Source organism: Phalacrocorax aristotelis, chromosome 16 (genome assembly GCF_949628215.1).
Source record: "Phalacrocorax aristotelis chromosome 16, bGulAri2.1, whole genome shotgun sequence".
In the NCBI taxonomy this organism is placed as follows: domain Eukaryota; kingdom Metazoa; phylum Chordata; class Aves; order Suliformes; family Phalacrocoracidae; genus Phalacrocorax; species Phalacrocorax aristotelis.
This window is the reverse complement of record NC_134291.1, coordinates 6,136,910-6,151,942: the sequence shown is the minus strand read 5'-3', so window position 1 is coordinate 6,151,942 and position 15,033 is coordinate 6,136,910. Positions and strand designations below refer to the sequence as shown.

At 59.9% G+C, this 15,033-nt stretch overlaps 1 protein-coding gene across 1 annotated transcript; it reads left to right on the top strand.

Moving 5' to 3' along the window:
* The first annotated feature begins 1,956 nt into the window (after nucleotides 1-1,956).
* Nucleotides 1,957-5,876, top strand: NPTX1 (neuronal pentraxin 1). Its single transcript, XM_075111268.1, has 5 exons — nucleotides 1,957-2,482; nucleotides 2,652-2,859; nucleotides 3,236-3,480; nucleotides 3,581-3,760; nucleotides 3,893-5,876. Exons 1-5 carry the CDS (start codon nucleotides 2,027-2,029, stop codon nucleotides 4,112-4,114), a joined length of 1,311 nt encoding a protein of 436 aa, XP_074967369.1. The 5' UTR covers nucleotides 1,957-2,026; the 3' UTR covers nucleotides 4,115-5,876.
* Nucleotides 5,877-15,033: the final 9,157 nt, after the last annotated feature.

Here is a 15,033-nt window from a genome sequence, read left to right as displayed (position 1 = left end):
CCCCGCAGAACTCCCCGAAGCAAAGCACGCAGCACCAGAGGTGAGCTCCTCCCGGGTTTCAGGGGGCTCTGAGCTGCTGCGCGGGGGCAGGATAAGCAGTAAGAACCAGAAGCCTCAGGAAGGCTCCAAATAACAAGTTTCTGCAGTCCCCATAAGTGCTGGGACAGGTTTGATGGAAGACAGCAACAAAAGCACTACGGGATCCTGGCGACGGTGCTACAGCAGCGCTGGGCACTCTGGCTTCCATGGCACTCCATGCTTCTGGGCACTCCATGCTTCTTGGCCACTTTTGTCCCAGCGCTGCCCTGGCTTCCCTGGGCTGGGCACCAACAGCCATACCCAGCCACGGGAGAGAACAGGGGGCTTTGCCAACCCTGCCATCCTCTTTCTGCTGTGCCTGATGACAACCCTAAGCCTCTGGGTTTGGCCACAAAATGCTTTTTTAACTGTAACCTGCCGAGCACTGCTGGGTGCGGAGAGGGACCTCCCAAAGGCAGCTGAGATGCCTTTGAGAAGGAAACGCTCGATGCCAAGGTAGTGTGTCGTAAAACTCTTGGGGCTACATAAACCCCTGCAACAGGAAAGGCATCAAACTGAGTCACACAGTTGCAGGTCTTGCTGTGAGCAGCTCGGTGTGCTCCAGCTCCCGGAGAGGGCTCATCAGGCCCGCATCGGAGGGGAGACAGAAGGGGAAAAAGTACCACGGAGTGGTAGTACTTCATCTTGTGGGGGTCTGTGGACTGAAAGCCTTTGTATTTTACTGACCCCCTTCACTAATCAAAATGAATTGCTTCATATTTCACAGGATAACTTGGCATTATGTAAATACTCCAGCCATACGGACTGCTGCAGTGCAGATTGGGCAGAGCAGGCAAGGAACTGAGCCGAGAGGACCAAATTCACCTACAGTAAAATCAGAAGCACATTCACCCAGGCAGTGTGCAAGCTCTGTGCTCTCAGCAGTTTAGGTATTTCCTAACACAATACAAAACCAGGGAAAGAAGACAAGGATAAAACCAACAGGTAGGAAAGCCTCAAGGAGCTGGGGCTGCGGCGGGCGGGATGGCCCTGCTGGTGCTCAGGTGTCTTGGCCATGGGAAGGTTGTGAGCAACAACAAATGCAGGGAGAAGCCGCACGCTCGCTTCTCCGGGACTTGAAGAGCAATCGGCCTTGGCTGAAGTGCTGAAGATGAGAAAAGTAGCAACTCTGATGGCCATGAACTATTCCCACCAAGGACAGATCCAAGTATTACCTGGGGATTATTTTTTCCTCCTGATTAAAAAGGAAGAAAAGCAGCAGTTGCTCTCCTACGCCCAGAGCAGAGCTGTGCTCCAACAGCGCTGTGCTGCGCCCGGCTCCGGAGGACAGGCAGCGGCTCCCCCCGGGGCCGGCAGCCCGCCGCCCAGTGCCGCCCCCCCGACTGCGAGCGTCGGGCCCGAGCGAGCTGCTGGAGGGCAGCGCCCTGCCCCACAGCCCACCCGTGTCCTCCCCACGGGGCGCCCCGCGCGCTGCCCTGCCGTGGGGGCCGCCCTGCTGCGGGTCGGGGGGGGAGGGGGGGCGCGGGGAGCAGGACCGGGGATGCCCGTGGGTGGCTGGGTGGGGTGCGGGGAACAGCCCTGGGCGGTGCGAGGAACCGGCGCCGCTCCCCACGCGGGCACCGAGCGCGGCCGCGCGCACCCCGCACACCCACAGCCGCTCGCGGCAGCACCCTCCACGCACCCTCCCTCGCCTGCACGATCGCTCCTCCACACGCGCGCCGCGCCGCCGCACTCCCGCGCCCCCGCACACGCTCCCACGCGTGCCCACACCCGCGCGCACACTCGCACACGCGCACACCACGCGCACCCCTCCCTACCGCCGGTGGCGGGAGCGCCCCCCCCCCCCCGTCCCCCGTCCCCCGCCCGGGATTCCACGCGCCGTGACGTCACGGCGCGCGGCCCCGCCCGGGCGCTATAAGAGGGGCCGCGTGCCGCAGTGGGCCCGGCGGAGAGCGGCGGAGCCGGCCCCAGCCCCGGCACCGGCGCCATGGCCGCGGGGCCTCCCGGCACCTTCCTCCTCACCCTCCTCTTCCTCCTGCCGCTCTGCCCGCGCGGCCGCGGGCAAAGCTTCGGGCAAACGCGCTTCATCTGCACCTCGGTGCCGCTGGACGGGGACATGTGCGCCGCCTCCGCGCCGGTCAGCGGTTCCGCCGAGGAGCTGAAGAGCACCGTGCTGCAGCTACGGGAAACGGTGCTGCAGCAGAAGGAGACCATCATGAACCAGAAGGAAACCATCCGTGAGCTGACGGCTAAACTGGGCCGGTGCGAGAGCCAGAGCGTGCTGGAGGCGCTGCCCGGCGAGCCCAAGGGCGGCGGAGCCGGCAGGAAGACCGGCTTCTCCAAGAACACCATGGGGGACCTTTCGCGGCCACCCGCGGCCGAGACCCTCAGCCAGCTCGGACAGACGCTGCAATCCCTGAAGACCAGGCTGGAAAACCTCGAGGTACGGGCTCCGTCCCGCCGGCGGGGCCGGGCGCTCCCCGCCGCCCCGGGGGAGCAGCGCCGGCAGCCGTGGAACCGCTGCCCGGAGCGGAGCGGGGCGCGGGAGCCCGCCCGGGCGCGGCGGCGGGTCGGGCGGTAACAGCCCGCTCCTGTGCTCGCCCCCCTTGCAGCAGTTCAGCAGGATGAACTCCTCCAGCCAGACCAACAACCTGAAGGACATCCTGCAGAACAAAATCGACGACCTGGAGAAGCAGGTGCTGTCCCGGGTGAACAGCCTGGAGGAGGGCAAGTTCAACCCCAAGAACGAGTCCGAGGAGCGCGGCAAGATCGAGAGCACCCTCACGTCGTTGCACCAGCGCATCAGCGACCTGGAGAAAGGTACCGGGCGCTCCCCAGCCCTGCAACCCGCGGGACACCGGGGCCAGCCTCCCGCCGGGGACCGAGCGCTGCCGGGCGGGGTGCTGAGCCGCTCCGTTTGGGTGGCCGCGGGTGGCTGTGACAAGCGCGTCCTGTTTTCTACCCTTGGAAGGGTCCTTTTCCCCCAGCTTTAGCCAGACGGTGCCCGCGGGCTCCGCGGCAGGAGACAGGGATGCTCCAGGCACTGCCGTGTGCTGGGGGATTAGGGAGCCGTGCAGTCCCGGAGGGATTTGCTCCTCGCTGCCATCTCAAGGCCCATTACATAAGGGGAGGGAACCCCCAAAGTGGGCAGAGGGGGGGGGTCTGGCCAGAGCCCACCAGACCCCTGCACCCACAGGCCAGAAGGACAACCGGCCACCGGATAGGTTCCAGCTCACCTTCCCGCTGCGCACCAACTACATGTACGCCAAGGTGAAGAAGAGCCTGCCCGAGATGTACGCCTTCAGCATCTGCATGTGGATGAAGTCCAACGCCTCCCCCGGCATGGGCACCCCCTTTTCCTACGCTGTGCCCGGGCAGGCTAACGAGCTGGTGCTCATCGAGTGGGGCAACAACCCCATGGAGATCCTCATCAACGACAAGGTATGGCGCTGGGGAGCGGGGAGGATGCCCAGCGGGGGGCAGGGGCGTGCACACATCACGGGGGACCCCCATGCCCACCACCCTGACCCACTGCCCGCAGGTGGCCAAACTACCCTTTGTCATCAATGACGGCAAGTGGCACCACATCTGCGTCACCTGGACCACACGGGATGGTGTGTGGGAAGCCTACCAGGACGGCACGCAGACCGGCAGCGGCGAGAACCTGGCGCCCTACCACCCCATCAAGCCCCAGGGGGTCCTGGTCCTGGGCCAGGAGCAGGTAAGGGCTGGGAAGGTGTGGGGGTCCCTGCTCAGCTGGGTGCACCCGAGAGGGATGGATGGGGCTGGCTGCTCCCGGGGTGGGGTGGGGCAGCCCGGCTGTGTGCCCCCCGTGACAGTGGCTCCTCCGCAGGACACGCTGGGCGGTGGGTTCGACGCCACGCAGGCCTTCGTGGGGGAGCTGGCCCACTTCAACGTGTGGGACAGGAAGCTGAGCCCCGGGGAGGTGTACAGCCTGGCCACCTGCAGCACCAGGGCGCTCTCGGGCAACGTCATCGCGTGGGCCGAAGCCAACATCGACATCTACGGCGGGGCCACCAAGTGGACTTTTGAGGCTTGTCGCCAGCTCAACTAGGGCCACGGACAAGCGAGAGAAACCTCATCGGGTTCTTTTTTCTTTTTTGGTCTGTCCCCCGTCCCCGTCCCCCCCCCCCTTTTTTTGCGCAAAACCAACCAAGAACGAAGCCACCTATCTTGTCCCAAGGAGTGGGGATACCCCAGCAGTGGGGTCACCCACCCTCAGAGCCCCACAACCCTCCGGTTTCTGTCTTGCCAACGTCCTTCAACGCCTGCGTGCCTTGGCCTGGCGCGGCTGCGCCCCGTCCCGCTGCCCCCGGCCCCTGCTTTGCCGCCGTCTCCCCCTGCCGGGGCAGCCCTGCTTTCCCCGGGCACTGGCGCCTTAAAAGGCTGCGGGGCCCAGACCAGAGCCCCCCCTCGGGGGTCTTCTCCCTCCAGCCTGCAGCTCCCCTCCCAGGATCCGGGAGTGCGGCAGCAGCCAGGGGTCCGAACCCCCCCCCTTCCCACCCTCCCTCGGGTAAGGGGACACCCCCCTTCCCCGGCCGGCGCTGCTCCTGAGCACCACAGCCATAGCCCTGGGCTGCGGCGGGCACCGGGGTGGGACCCCACCCTGGGCGGGACCCCCCCACCAGCCCTGCTCCCCGACCTGCCGCACTCAGGTACGCCCCCTTGGCCCCGCTGCCTGCAGCCCCCCGAGGCCTCCTACACGCCGTAGCTGGTGAAAAAGAGCCTTTACTGTCCCCCTGGAAGTTTAGCTACCACTGAAAAGTCTGAAGCCTTTCTGCTTTTGATAATACACTATGTTGTTTCTCTTACTGTAAAGGGAAGTTTATTACTGTCAAAAAAAAAAAAAAAAAGGTATTTTTATGAACATGAAAAAATATAGAATTCAGCAGTGCTCCCTGAGGAAAAAAAGTACTTTGTGATTCTGCAGGAAAAAAAGAGATAAAGAAGCGTATTTTGAAATAATAGATGCATTTTGTATGGTTTCCTTTTCTAAACTCCTAGTTTGTACTACAGATTGCAGAAATCACCCCCCGGCCCACCCCACTGACCCCCCGAGGGCTGCCCTTGGGTGGCAGTGGAGGATGAGGCAGAGAATTCACACAGGGCTCCAGAGCCTCCCCGACCAACTCCAAAGATGTGGCAAAGAGACGCGTGGAGCGGAGGGGCCCGCACGGCGCCGGGCAAGGCCAAGGCTGCCCCGGCCACGAGCACAGAGCTGGCCCAGCCACCGCCGCTTCAGGGAACCAGCACCCAGCCGAAGAGCAGCACCGGCAGCCACACGCACCCCCCCGAATTGAGATATCTTCATATGAACTGTGGCTCAGGGCAGCGAATTTTAAACTGTGCTCTTTTTAAAAAAAAAAAACAACCAAGAAAAACACAAAAATATTGTGAGTTAAATTACGTTCCTCCTAAGAACCTCTTCACAACAGCAAAGCAACAAGCACAACCTGCTGAGAAGAACCAGACCACTGCAAAGGTTTGACCTACAGTCCCAGGTGCGTCAGATTTGCCAAAAAATGAAATTAAAAAAAGGGTTTGATGTCAACACAATGTATATAGTGTATAGTAGGGGAGCAAATAAATGTATCTTAATTTGTCATTATTTTGCTAACCAAAGCTGTACATTTTTCTTATTACTTGCTCTGTCTTCTTTGGGTTTTGAATGGGTTGCGATATACTACGCATCCAGTCCGCATCGGCAGTTCTGAAAATGCACTGTTTCTACTGATACTCATGCTTTTTCCATTTTATTGCTGAGATTACATGAATTGTTGACTTTATTTTTACACAATAAAGAGTGAAGAAAGACACTGGCTTGTCTCTTAAATGTGTCGGTTCCCTGAGCAGCCAGTGCTTGGAAGCGGATTTTTCTTCACGGGAAGGTTTTGCCTGTCTGAAGCAGGATCCCCTCGGAGCCCCGGCCGTACCTGCCAGGCGCCCTCCTTCTCCTGTATCATTAGACTCCGTATTTCCCCAGTTTATGCAACACCATCACATAACCTGAGTTGTTTTTTTTCCCCCCAAGATGCAGGCTGGCAGCTCGGCTCCCTCCGGCTGGCGATGGCAGGGACGGTGATGCCCCGCAGCTCACAGTGCCCGTCAGCTCTCTGCAGCAAACGCTCCCGGTGCAGGCACCGCTGACCAGCCCCACGGGACTGTGCAGCTCCTGCTCCCTCCCTGCGGGCAGGAGCTGTGCTTGGGGCATCTCGCTTGTCCTTCTGGGAGCCAGGCTGGTTCCAGCAGGACCGTGGTTCCTGCAAGGCATCGCTCCAGAGGGCAAACCTGCGGGTTTGGGGGGGTGTGGGGCACGTGGCTCGAGGCCACCCGTGCGTCACTGGCACAGGGAGTGGGCAGCGGAGGGCGGCGTGCGCAGGGCTGTGCTCACGGGGTGGCTTATGCTGCTCCAAAGAAATTGCTACAAATTCCCACTTGTTACACATCTGCTGCAGAACGGACTTGCCAGATACATTGCTTTTAGCATCAAAGATACAAGAAAACCATTATTTACTCCTTATAACCAGCCAGAAACAATTCACCCAATGCACATCCGTAACTCCCCCGTCCAACTGCAGCTGGGAACGGGAGCTGTAGGGGTCCGGTGCTACCTTGGGCACCACGCAGCCCTTGGTGACACCAGCACTCCCCTTCCCTCCTGTGTAAGAGCAAGGACACAGTGACACGGCCCCGAGGGACACAGCTGGCGTAACTTCAGCAGAGCCCTCGCTGCTGCCACACTTGTGGCCAGCGAGTCTCAGCTCCCAGGGGCTGGCGAGGGCCGTGGTGAGGGTCCTGCGGCCGCTTGTGTTGCATCTTCCCAAGCAACATCTGCAGCCAACTGCAGCCTCTCCTAACAGCATCCCCGACCGGTCACCCGCCACCTCCCGCATCTCCAGCTGCCAGAGAACAGCCACCCCAGGGCCCCTCTCCTTTACCCAGCGCCTGCCACACAAATAAAGCCTGTTTTCCTTAGGAGGGTTTGCTCCCATGACTGCTCCAGGTCTTTTTCAGGACGTCTCAAGTCCTAAGCATCGTAATACGGCCAACAGCGTACAGGGAGAGGGGAGAGGGAGGATGCCTCCAGCCAAACTGCAGGTCTGCAGCCTGGGGACCTGGTGTGTTTTCCCATGCCGCCAGCCACAGACAGAAGCCGAGGCAGAATTACAAGCCCTGGGTACCCTTGTCAGGGGACGGTCAGCATCAGGAATCCTTCCAGGGCAAGAGGTAAAATGATACATCAAAACTGGTTTAGGGCAGTTTACCGACTCCCACAGGGGACAGGCTGAGAGTGTAACACGCCACTCATCAGTCACTCTCGCAGGTGATTAGAGAGGAGGCACAGATGGGCTGCCAAGGGATCCTCAGCCAAGGCTTGTAGGTGGGCAGGATGGGGAGCAACACAGGCACAGGAATTAAAGCCGGGGTGCAGTGCCAGAGGACACAGAAGGGGTGTTGAAGAGAACCGTACAACCAAGAGTTTCCCCTTCCCTGATTCCCCAAATCCCCCCACCCCCTGGTGTAGAAGTGATTTAGATCATCACCATGACAGCCTTACAAAGGCATCAGTATTGCAGAGATCCAGCAGAAATCCCCCATTGCACACCCCCTTCCCCAGGCAGCTCTTCTCCCCAGCCCTCGGAGCAGAGCTCAGTCCTCTCTGGCGATGCACATACCATCCCCTTCCCCCCCGCCCCTGAAAACCAGCTGCTCCAAGGACACACTGTTTGGTTTCATGTCACTGGGAACAGCCTACATCTTTGCAAGGGGAATGCTATTTTTACCCAGGGAACGGGTGGCAGCTCCTGGATTATTCTCAGCCACCACCAGCCCACCCCAGCCCTGCCCCAGCTCCGAGCAGGGCCCTGCCCGCAGGGACAGCCGTCGTCTCAGCTACACCCAACCATCCCAGGTGCTAAGATAAAAGTACAGTGCCCACCCACTGCCGCAGGAGGGGGAAACGATACCCTCAGCTGGAGGCTTGTGCTGCACTACAATTTAAACTGCAATAAAAAAAAATTACTCTAATGGGCATATGTTTTTTTTCTTTCTGCTGGTAGCTGGAAAACATTGCAGCGATTAAAGCAGGGCTGTCTCGCTCCCCAGGGCGGGTGGCAGAGGCATGGCAGGGGTAGAGCGGGTGGGAGGCTGCGGGCGAGAGCAAGGAGGGATGTGGGTGATGGTTGAGGGCACTGGAGCTGGAGGAGCTGACACTTCTGCAGCAAGAGAGGGGTAACAAACCTCCTAGCTCATCACCTCCCGGGCTCCCCAAGGCCGCAAGGGGGCCCTTGATCTGCCTCTCAGTCCCACAAACACCTGTGGATATTGAACCCCCACCACGCCTGCCCTCATGCACACAGCTATTTCAGGCAGTTGAAGAGGGGCAGAGCAGCCCCAGGACCGTCCCTGCCCATCCCTCGCAGGGCAGCTCAGCACACAGCAGCAGCTCCAGGCGTGCGACCTGCGTGTCCCAGCGCCGCTGCAGCAGTGCCAGCTCCCGCGGCAGGCGGGGGGAGGATCCTGCAAGAGGAGGTGAGCAGCACAGGCACATCAATAAGATGCACCGATCCTGACACCTCATCCTGCAACCAGAAACTGCTGCTTTGGGCTGGAAGCTGTTTAGTGGCGCCAGCTCTGCCTCAGCGATGCTGGTGACAGCCAGCCTAGCATCCCCGGCAAGCGCAGGGATAAGGGAGAGCATTACCCACACCGGCGCTGAGTGCACTAAATCCAGGAGGCTTTTAGAGCAGAGGAGCAGATGGAGATCTTGGGCTGCGTGAGAACAGGCCCCATGACTTGGGACATGGCTCAGAAATATTGACGGGGGCGAGGGAGAGTTCTTAACGGCAGATACAGCTGGGATTTACAGCTCTGACCCGACTCCTCACTGGCGACTCACATGGAAGAGAAGCTACGCTCGCATGCAGACATTTTGCACCCCGTTGCCCATCTCCCCACTCCTCAGGCACAGCTCAGCTCCACAAAGAGCTTTCAAGAGGTGAGAGGCGGTGATGGGCTAAACACAAAATTAAAATCAGCTACATTTTGTAGCAAAACACCCATGAAAAACCAGAGAGGCAGCATGTCCCGAGATGGCCTCTCCCGCATCCCTGCCCTGCACAGGAGCACAGGCCCCTCCGGAGGGGAACGGCTGCCTGCAAGCACAGCTGGCTGCAGCCCTGGATCCAGAAACATCCCAGAGCATCATTATTATGCAGTGCCAAAGGCATGCTAGGCACTTAATAACATGCAGTTAGATTAATTAGTAGTGAGCGTGTCATGCCGTATACGCAGCCTGCGCCGGCGTGCTGGGAGCACATGGTTCCATGAGACCCGGATTAAATATGCATGAGACATGGAACAGGGAGCCCGTGTGCGGCAGACAGAGCCCCCAGGAGGAGCGAGGGGGGCTCAGCTCTGAGCCTGGGCAAGGCTGTGTCAGAGAAACAACAGAAATGTTGGCACATGCCTACAGAAAATGCTCTTTGTCTTCGTTTCACAAAAATTGGGGGTAATGGGGGAGGGCAGGGAAGGGGGGCGTACAGACTGAAGCATCCTCCCGCTCCCCAGCACCACTCCTGGATGGGGTTTGGAGCACTAGCGTCATCCCTCCCAAGGCCAGGGAGCCCTGGGGCTCAGGCAGCAGCTCCAACCTGCACGTAAACACCCTGAGAAACACGCATGGGGCCGGGAGCTGAGCCAGTGCTGAGCACCGCTGCGGCTGCTTGCAGAGGCTCCCTGCTGCGGCAGGGGCTGCCGAATGCTGGCCCGGGCTCCTCCAGGGACACGGCTCCAAGCAAGCAACTTGCAGGCTGCGCAGCAAGGCATGGGAGGAGGAAGAGCACGGGGAGGCAGGCAGCCAAATGCTGCGCCTCAGGGCTCTGGGCAGGTCTGGGAGGATTTCCCGACTTGGGGAGGAAAAGCATCGGTCCCCCGCGGCCCAGGGCCCCCTGCAGCGACAGGGTAGGAGGAGGAGCAGGGCCTGGAGCCACAGGGCCCCCAGAGCTGCAGGTGCCACGGCAAAGCCATGGCGCTGCTGCGGGAGCACAGGGACCAGCTGGGTCACTGCAGGCAGCTGGACACGACCCCGGGCACAAAGTCAAGGCCAACAGACCTTTCCGGTCACAGGCATGAGTCATGGCTGGTGACAGAGTGTCCCTCAAGTGCCACTCGGGAGCGTTCACTGGCAGAGCGCCGTCCCCACACACCTCCGCACCGCGGCTGCGGCACTGCCTGGGCATCCTTTCCAGGCACAGCTGAGGAAAGGGCTTCCTCAAGCCCTGCCTTCCCCTGGGAAACCCAGTGAGACCTGGCCAGGGCCCCGCTTCAGCAGGGCCAGCGATGCCCTGGCTGGTGCCTGTGGGCAGGCAGGGAGCGCAGCCCCAGCCTGTCCTTCCTGCGCCGCAGGGCTGGGGGAACGTGAAATCTGTTTAGCACAGTGAGACAAGCCTCTGGCCAGACATCACCTTTTCCCAGAACCTCACAGAGGCTGTTCCTACAGCAGAAGCAATGAATCTGTAACATGAAAAATCTCCCCTAAGACAACAGCTCTGAGACCTCCCAGGTGAGCCAGCCACGGCTCCCGGCACAGCCACGGCAGCTCAGACCACAGCCAGGCTGCAAAACTTCCCCAAGGTCTCCAAAACTCGGGCTCCTGCGGATCTCCGCGCTGCCGTAGCCACAGCCAGCACAACCCACACGAGGATCTCACACCAAACACCCCGGGTCAACGTCTGCCCCAGCAGGACAGCACAGGACACCCCTTTCCCAGCATGAAGCTGTCTTCGCCCGAATGGCACTGGAAGAGCAAACGCCATTTCACATCACTCAGCCACAGTGAAATTAAGAGCAGCAGCAGCCTGGAGCAGCAGGTGTCTGATGAGCACCAGCCCCTTTGCAGCCTCCTCGCAGGCAGACTGGGTCAGTAGAGGTAAGGGAGAAGAGAAGAAGAGCAGGAGCTCACTCTGCTCCCGGGGCCCTGGGGGTCCAGTGGGGCTTGCAGCAGGTGAGTCAATGGAAAAGGCTCCCTTTGGTAACCTAGATTCTGCAGTTTAATTAGGCTCTCAGTGGCTGCAGGATTTACTCAAGCCCGTGAGGTGATGAGGAGCCTTGGTGAGGGGCAGAGAGCCCTGCAGAGGTTCTGCAGCCCCTCTGCAGCCCGTGGACCCCACAGCACCTTTGGACACACCAGCCCAGAGCACTTCTACGGGATGCACTGGCTGGCCCCAAGGCACAGCGCCCCAGCAAGCCCCACCAGCCCTCCAGTCCTGCGTGTCTCACCTGCTCCCACCGTGCCAGCACCCCCCTTAAAACAGAGCCCACTCAGTCACAAGGGCCGCAAAAAACCCTGGTGCTGCCACTTTCCACTTTTGTGAGGCCCAGCAGAGCTTCCTCCAGCAATGCGGGGATGAGACAGTGACAAGCACAGACCCTGGCAGGGCGAGGCTGCGGGAGGGGAACGCGTGGGGTGGTTTCGCTGCATGCTGCATCACCGCTCACCAGACAGACCACCTCTGGCAGCTCGGGCTCCGGGGGTACCCCGAGTGCTGGCAGCCAGCTCACCCGAAGGCTGGGGGAGCCGAGAGGACAGGTGGAAAAGTGGCTCAGCTACATCCATGCCAAGGAGGTATCACCTTCCCCCAGCACTGCCCAGGCGCTGCTGGCCCTCCTGCTCCTCCACAGCTCCTGGGCTACTGGAGTGCACTGGGGCTGGCCCCAATGGCTCCCATGGCAGCACACGCTGGGGACTGGCTCAGCCATCCGAGGCACCGCAGAGAAATGGCTCCCACTGGGTAACCTGGGTTATCCCCATCCAACATGCACCTGCGTGATTGCTGGTGGTCCAAACCCTACATACGCCTACCCCAGGGCTCCAGGGAGATCCAGGTTCACCTGCCAGCCATCAGCCTGTTTCTGTGCAGCCCTTCGATCAGTTAAATGATGTATTTCCCCTTCAGTCCTATTATCTGAAGACAAGTAAGTCTCCTCGTCCCCTAGCCCATGATATTGGCTCACTCGGGTCACCAGGAGGAAGGGGTCTCTGCAGAGGGATGAGCTGCAGCCAGCCCCGTGGCCGGTGGAAGGGTCATGCCTTCACAGCAGCACTTCCTGGCCAGCCCTGCTGCATCCCACCCCCAGAGTTAGTTTTAAAGCCATTTCAGAAGAATCCTGATAATTCTGGATCATTCCAAGGCACTGCCTCCCTTGCTGCCAGCTGCAGGAGGAGAGCTCTGCTCTCCCTGGGGGTCCTGCAAACATTCCCCCTCTTACAAATCACTTTTGACCACGTATGTCATAACTCCACTGGTGCCACAGCCTGCAGGACCGGGACCTCCCATGGACGCAGCAGACATACATATCCACTTTAAACGGCACTTTGCATCTCTCTGCTGAATGTTTCAGGGCAGAGTTTGCTTTTTGCACCCCGCAGCTCTCTCTGAAGCGACCCTTCCCCAGCCAGGGCTGACACCGGGCATCCCCTGGCAGCAGGGAGACTGTCCTGCCCACACCGAGGGCAGGGAGCTGCTGGCAAAGCTGCTCGCTCTCTCAGAATATTTTTGCAACCATTTCCCAGGCTCCTCCTCCTGTGATTTTCCCAGCTGCAGCTGAACGCCACCTTGACAGAGCTGAGCTGATTTCTTCCATCCTTTCTATCCATCCCTGATGGCTTACAGAGGGGCTGGGATCTCAGTGGGAGCCTCAAACTCCACCAAGGAGTTTTGGGGGATGTTCCTCCAGCTGGGGATCCCAGGCGGGATCCCAGCTCTGTCCCAGGGGCACAAAGGGGAAGAGCAACCGATTTCCCACCAGAGGGTCCCCAACTAAGCACTGCCCCACCATGGGAGGGGCTGCTGGTGAGCGTGGAGCAGAAAGAAGAATATATCTTCCAAAGCTGATTAAAAATAGATGCAGCATCTCACTAATTATGCTGTGTAATTAGCATTTGTTTTCTGCTTAGCAGAAATCTGCAGGGAGTGAAGCTGAGCTGGACCCCAAGTATCTTATTTGCCCCAGCCTGGGCACAGGAGGCTCATCCCATGGAGTGATGGGCTGCGGTGGGGTCACAGCCCACCCCCAGCAACCCCAGCCCTGGGCAGCACGGGTCCCTGCACCACCTGGAGCTGGGGTACTGGGGCAGCACAGCCCAGGGGTCCCCACACACCCTCTCCCACCCTTAGTTCCCTGTCAGCCCATCTGTACCCGGGCTGTAAGCAACAGATGACAAGATCCACAGCAATGCTGGAAATTAGGTCAGTGATAGCCTGCAGCAGATTTTAACATTTATCATCCCAGTGAGGCTCTTATGCAAGTCAGAGATGCCACAGGGCAGCCCCACACCAGTGGCCGCCCCCGGCCTGGCTGGCAGAGAGCAAAGGAGGGGTGCAAAGGCCTGGATCACCCTGCAGGTCCCCTCTTGCCAGGGAGGGGAGAGGAGAGATGCAGGGCTCCACACACCGACTCAGTGCTTGTGAAAGCCAGGGACTGGCAGCCTCCTCCCAGACACCCGCATGCCCTCCTGCACACCCAGCCTCTCACCCCCATACCCCAATAGGATGGGAAAACATCCAAGGGAACATAACTGTGCTGATTTATTCCCTCCCAGGAGGGGAGCAGGACCCCGACCCCCCAGCAGAGCCCAGAGCGACTGCTGCATGCCCAGCCCCAGCTCACACCAGCCTTTTCTCTCCAGCCCCACCAATGCCATCTGACCCCCAGAGAGTGGGTTGGTTTCTTGCACTGATGCTAGATTCGGGGTGGGTTGTGCTTCACAACTGGTAATGCTTTCTGCTCCTTCCCAGATCACTCACGTGTTGGCGCCATTAGTATTCACGAGCTCTGTGGAGGCATCCGGGGAGAGGAGCCCCCAGCACCAGCCTCCCCGGCACAGCGCTGCCTGCTCGCGCCCAGCCCCAGGAGCCAGATACTGCGGCTCGTCCCAGGGATGCCGAGCTGCCAGATCCCCAGGGATGGCCAGGGCTGACTGGCTCGTCTCTGGGCTCTCTCCAGTAGCGGGAGAGCTCTCTGGAGCCAGATGCACCCACAGCCCCACTACACTGTGCTTGGCTGCCCCGGCTGCAAGTGCTCAGCCCTGCTGCTGCAGCCTCAACCCTTCCTTTGTCCCATCCACCTCGCAGAGCCATCACACACCCGACACCTGGGACCCGTCCCAAGGGCTGGAAGGGGGCACCATCCCCCCACATGCTCCTGCTGCAGCTCTGTCCTCCTTTACCCAACCTCCTGTGTGATTTAGGGAGCAGCCTTTGCACCCTCGGCCGCTTCCCTTGCTCCAGGCGCTGCCACCGCACGGTCCAAGCACAGCTTGGCAGATCCCAGGGAAGGAGGCAGGAGAACAGCAATCGGCGCAGCAGGGGGAGGCTATTTTCAGCAAAATGAAATTTATCCACCTTCAGTTGGAGGGAGAGAGGAGGCCCAGCTGGCTGCAGGGATGGCTTTGCAGACCAGCCTGGCCATGGGGCTTTGACCCCTGGTACCCTCCCTGGGGCTAGGGAGGGGGACTCCACTCAGCGGGAACACCAGGAGAGGCTGTGATGTTCTCGAAGGACAGGGATTTCCCTGGCCCTGATGCTGCCCCACGGGTAGGGTAGAGCCTGGCCACTGCCAGCGCTGCCCTGCCCCACCACCTGCCCCCAAGGCTGTAGTGGTGTCAGTCACGAGCAATAACCACATCACATTAATTGGATACCAGTTTACTGCAAACAAAGAGAAACCAGGTGACATTTACCTAGCAAACTAATTGATACCCAAGTAATTTGCTGGAGAAACCTTGTTATACGCCAGCTGGATTTCCCAAACCCTCCCAATCCTACTCATTACAAACAAGGTTTGTGTGTTAATCAGAGAGCTTTAATCACATTGCTACCCACCACAATTTTGAGCAAGTTACAAAGCTACCAGATTTATCGCAAGCTTTCAGATCTTAAACACTCTCTTAAGAATTTGTTTGATATTTTA

Coding starts and splice junctions, on each gene's coding strand:
- NPTX1 (XM_075111268.1), top strand. CDS start 2,027: ATGGCCGCGGGGCCTCCCGGCACCTTCCTCCTCACCCTCCTCTTCCTC. Junction 2,860..3,235: donor CATCAGCGACCTGGAGAAAG/GTACCGGGCGCT, acceptor CTGCACCCACAG/GCCAGAAGGACAACCGGCCA. Junction 3,761..3,892: donor TGGTCCTGGGCCAGGAGCAG/GTAAGGGCTGGG, acceptor GCTCCTCCGCAG/GACACGCTGGGCGGTGGGTT.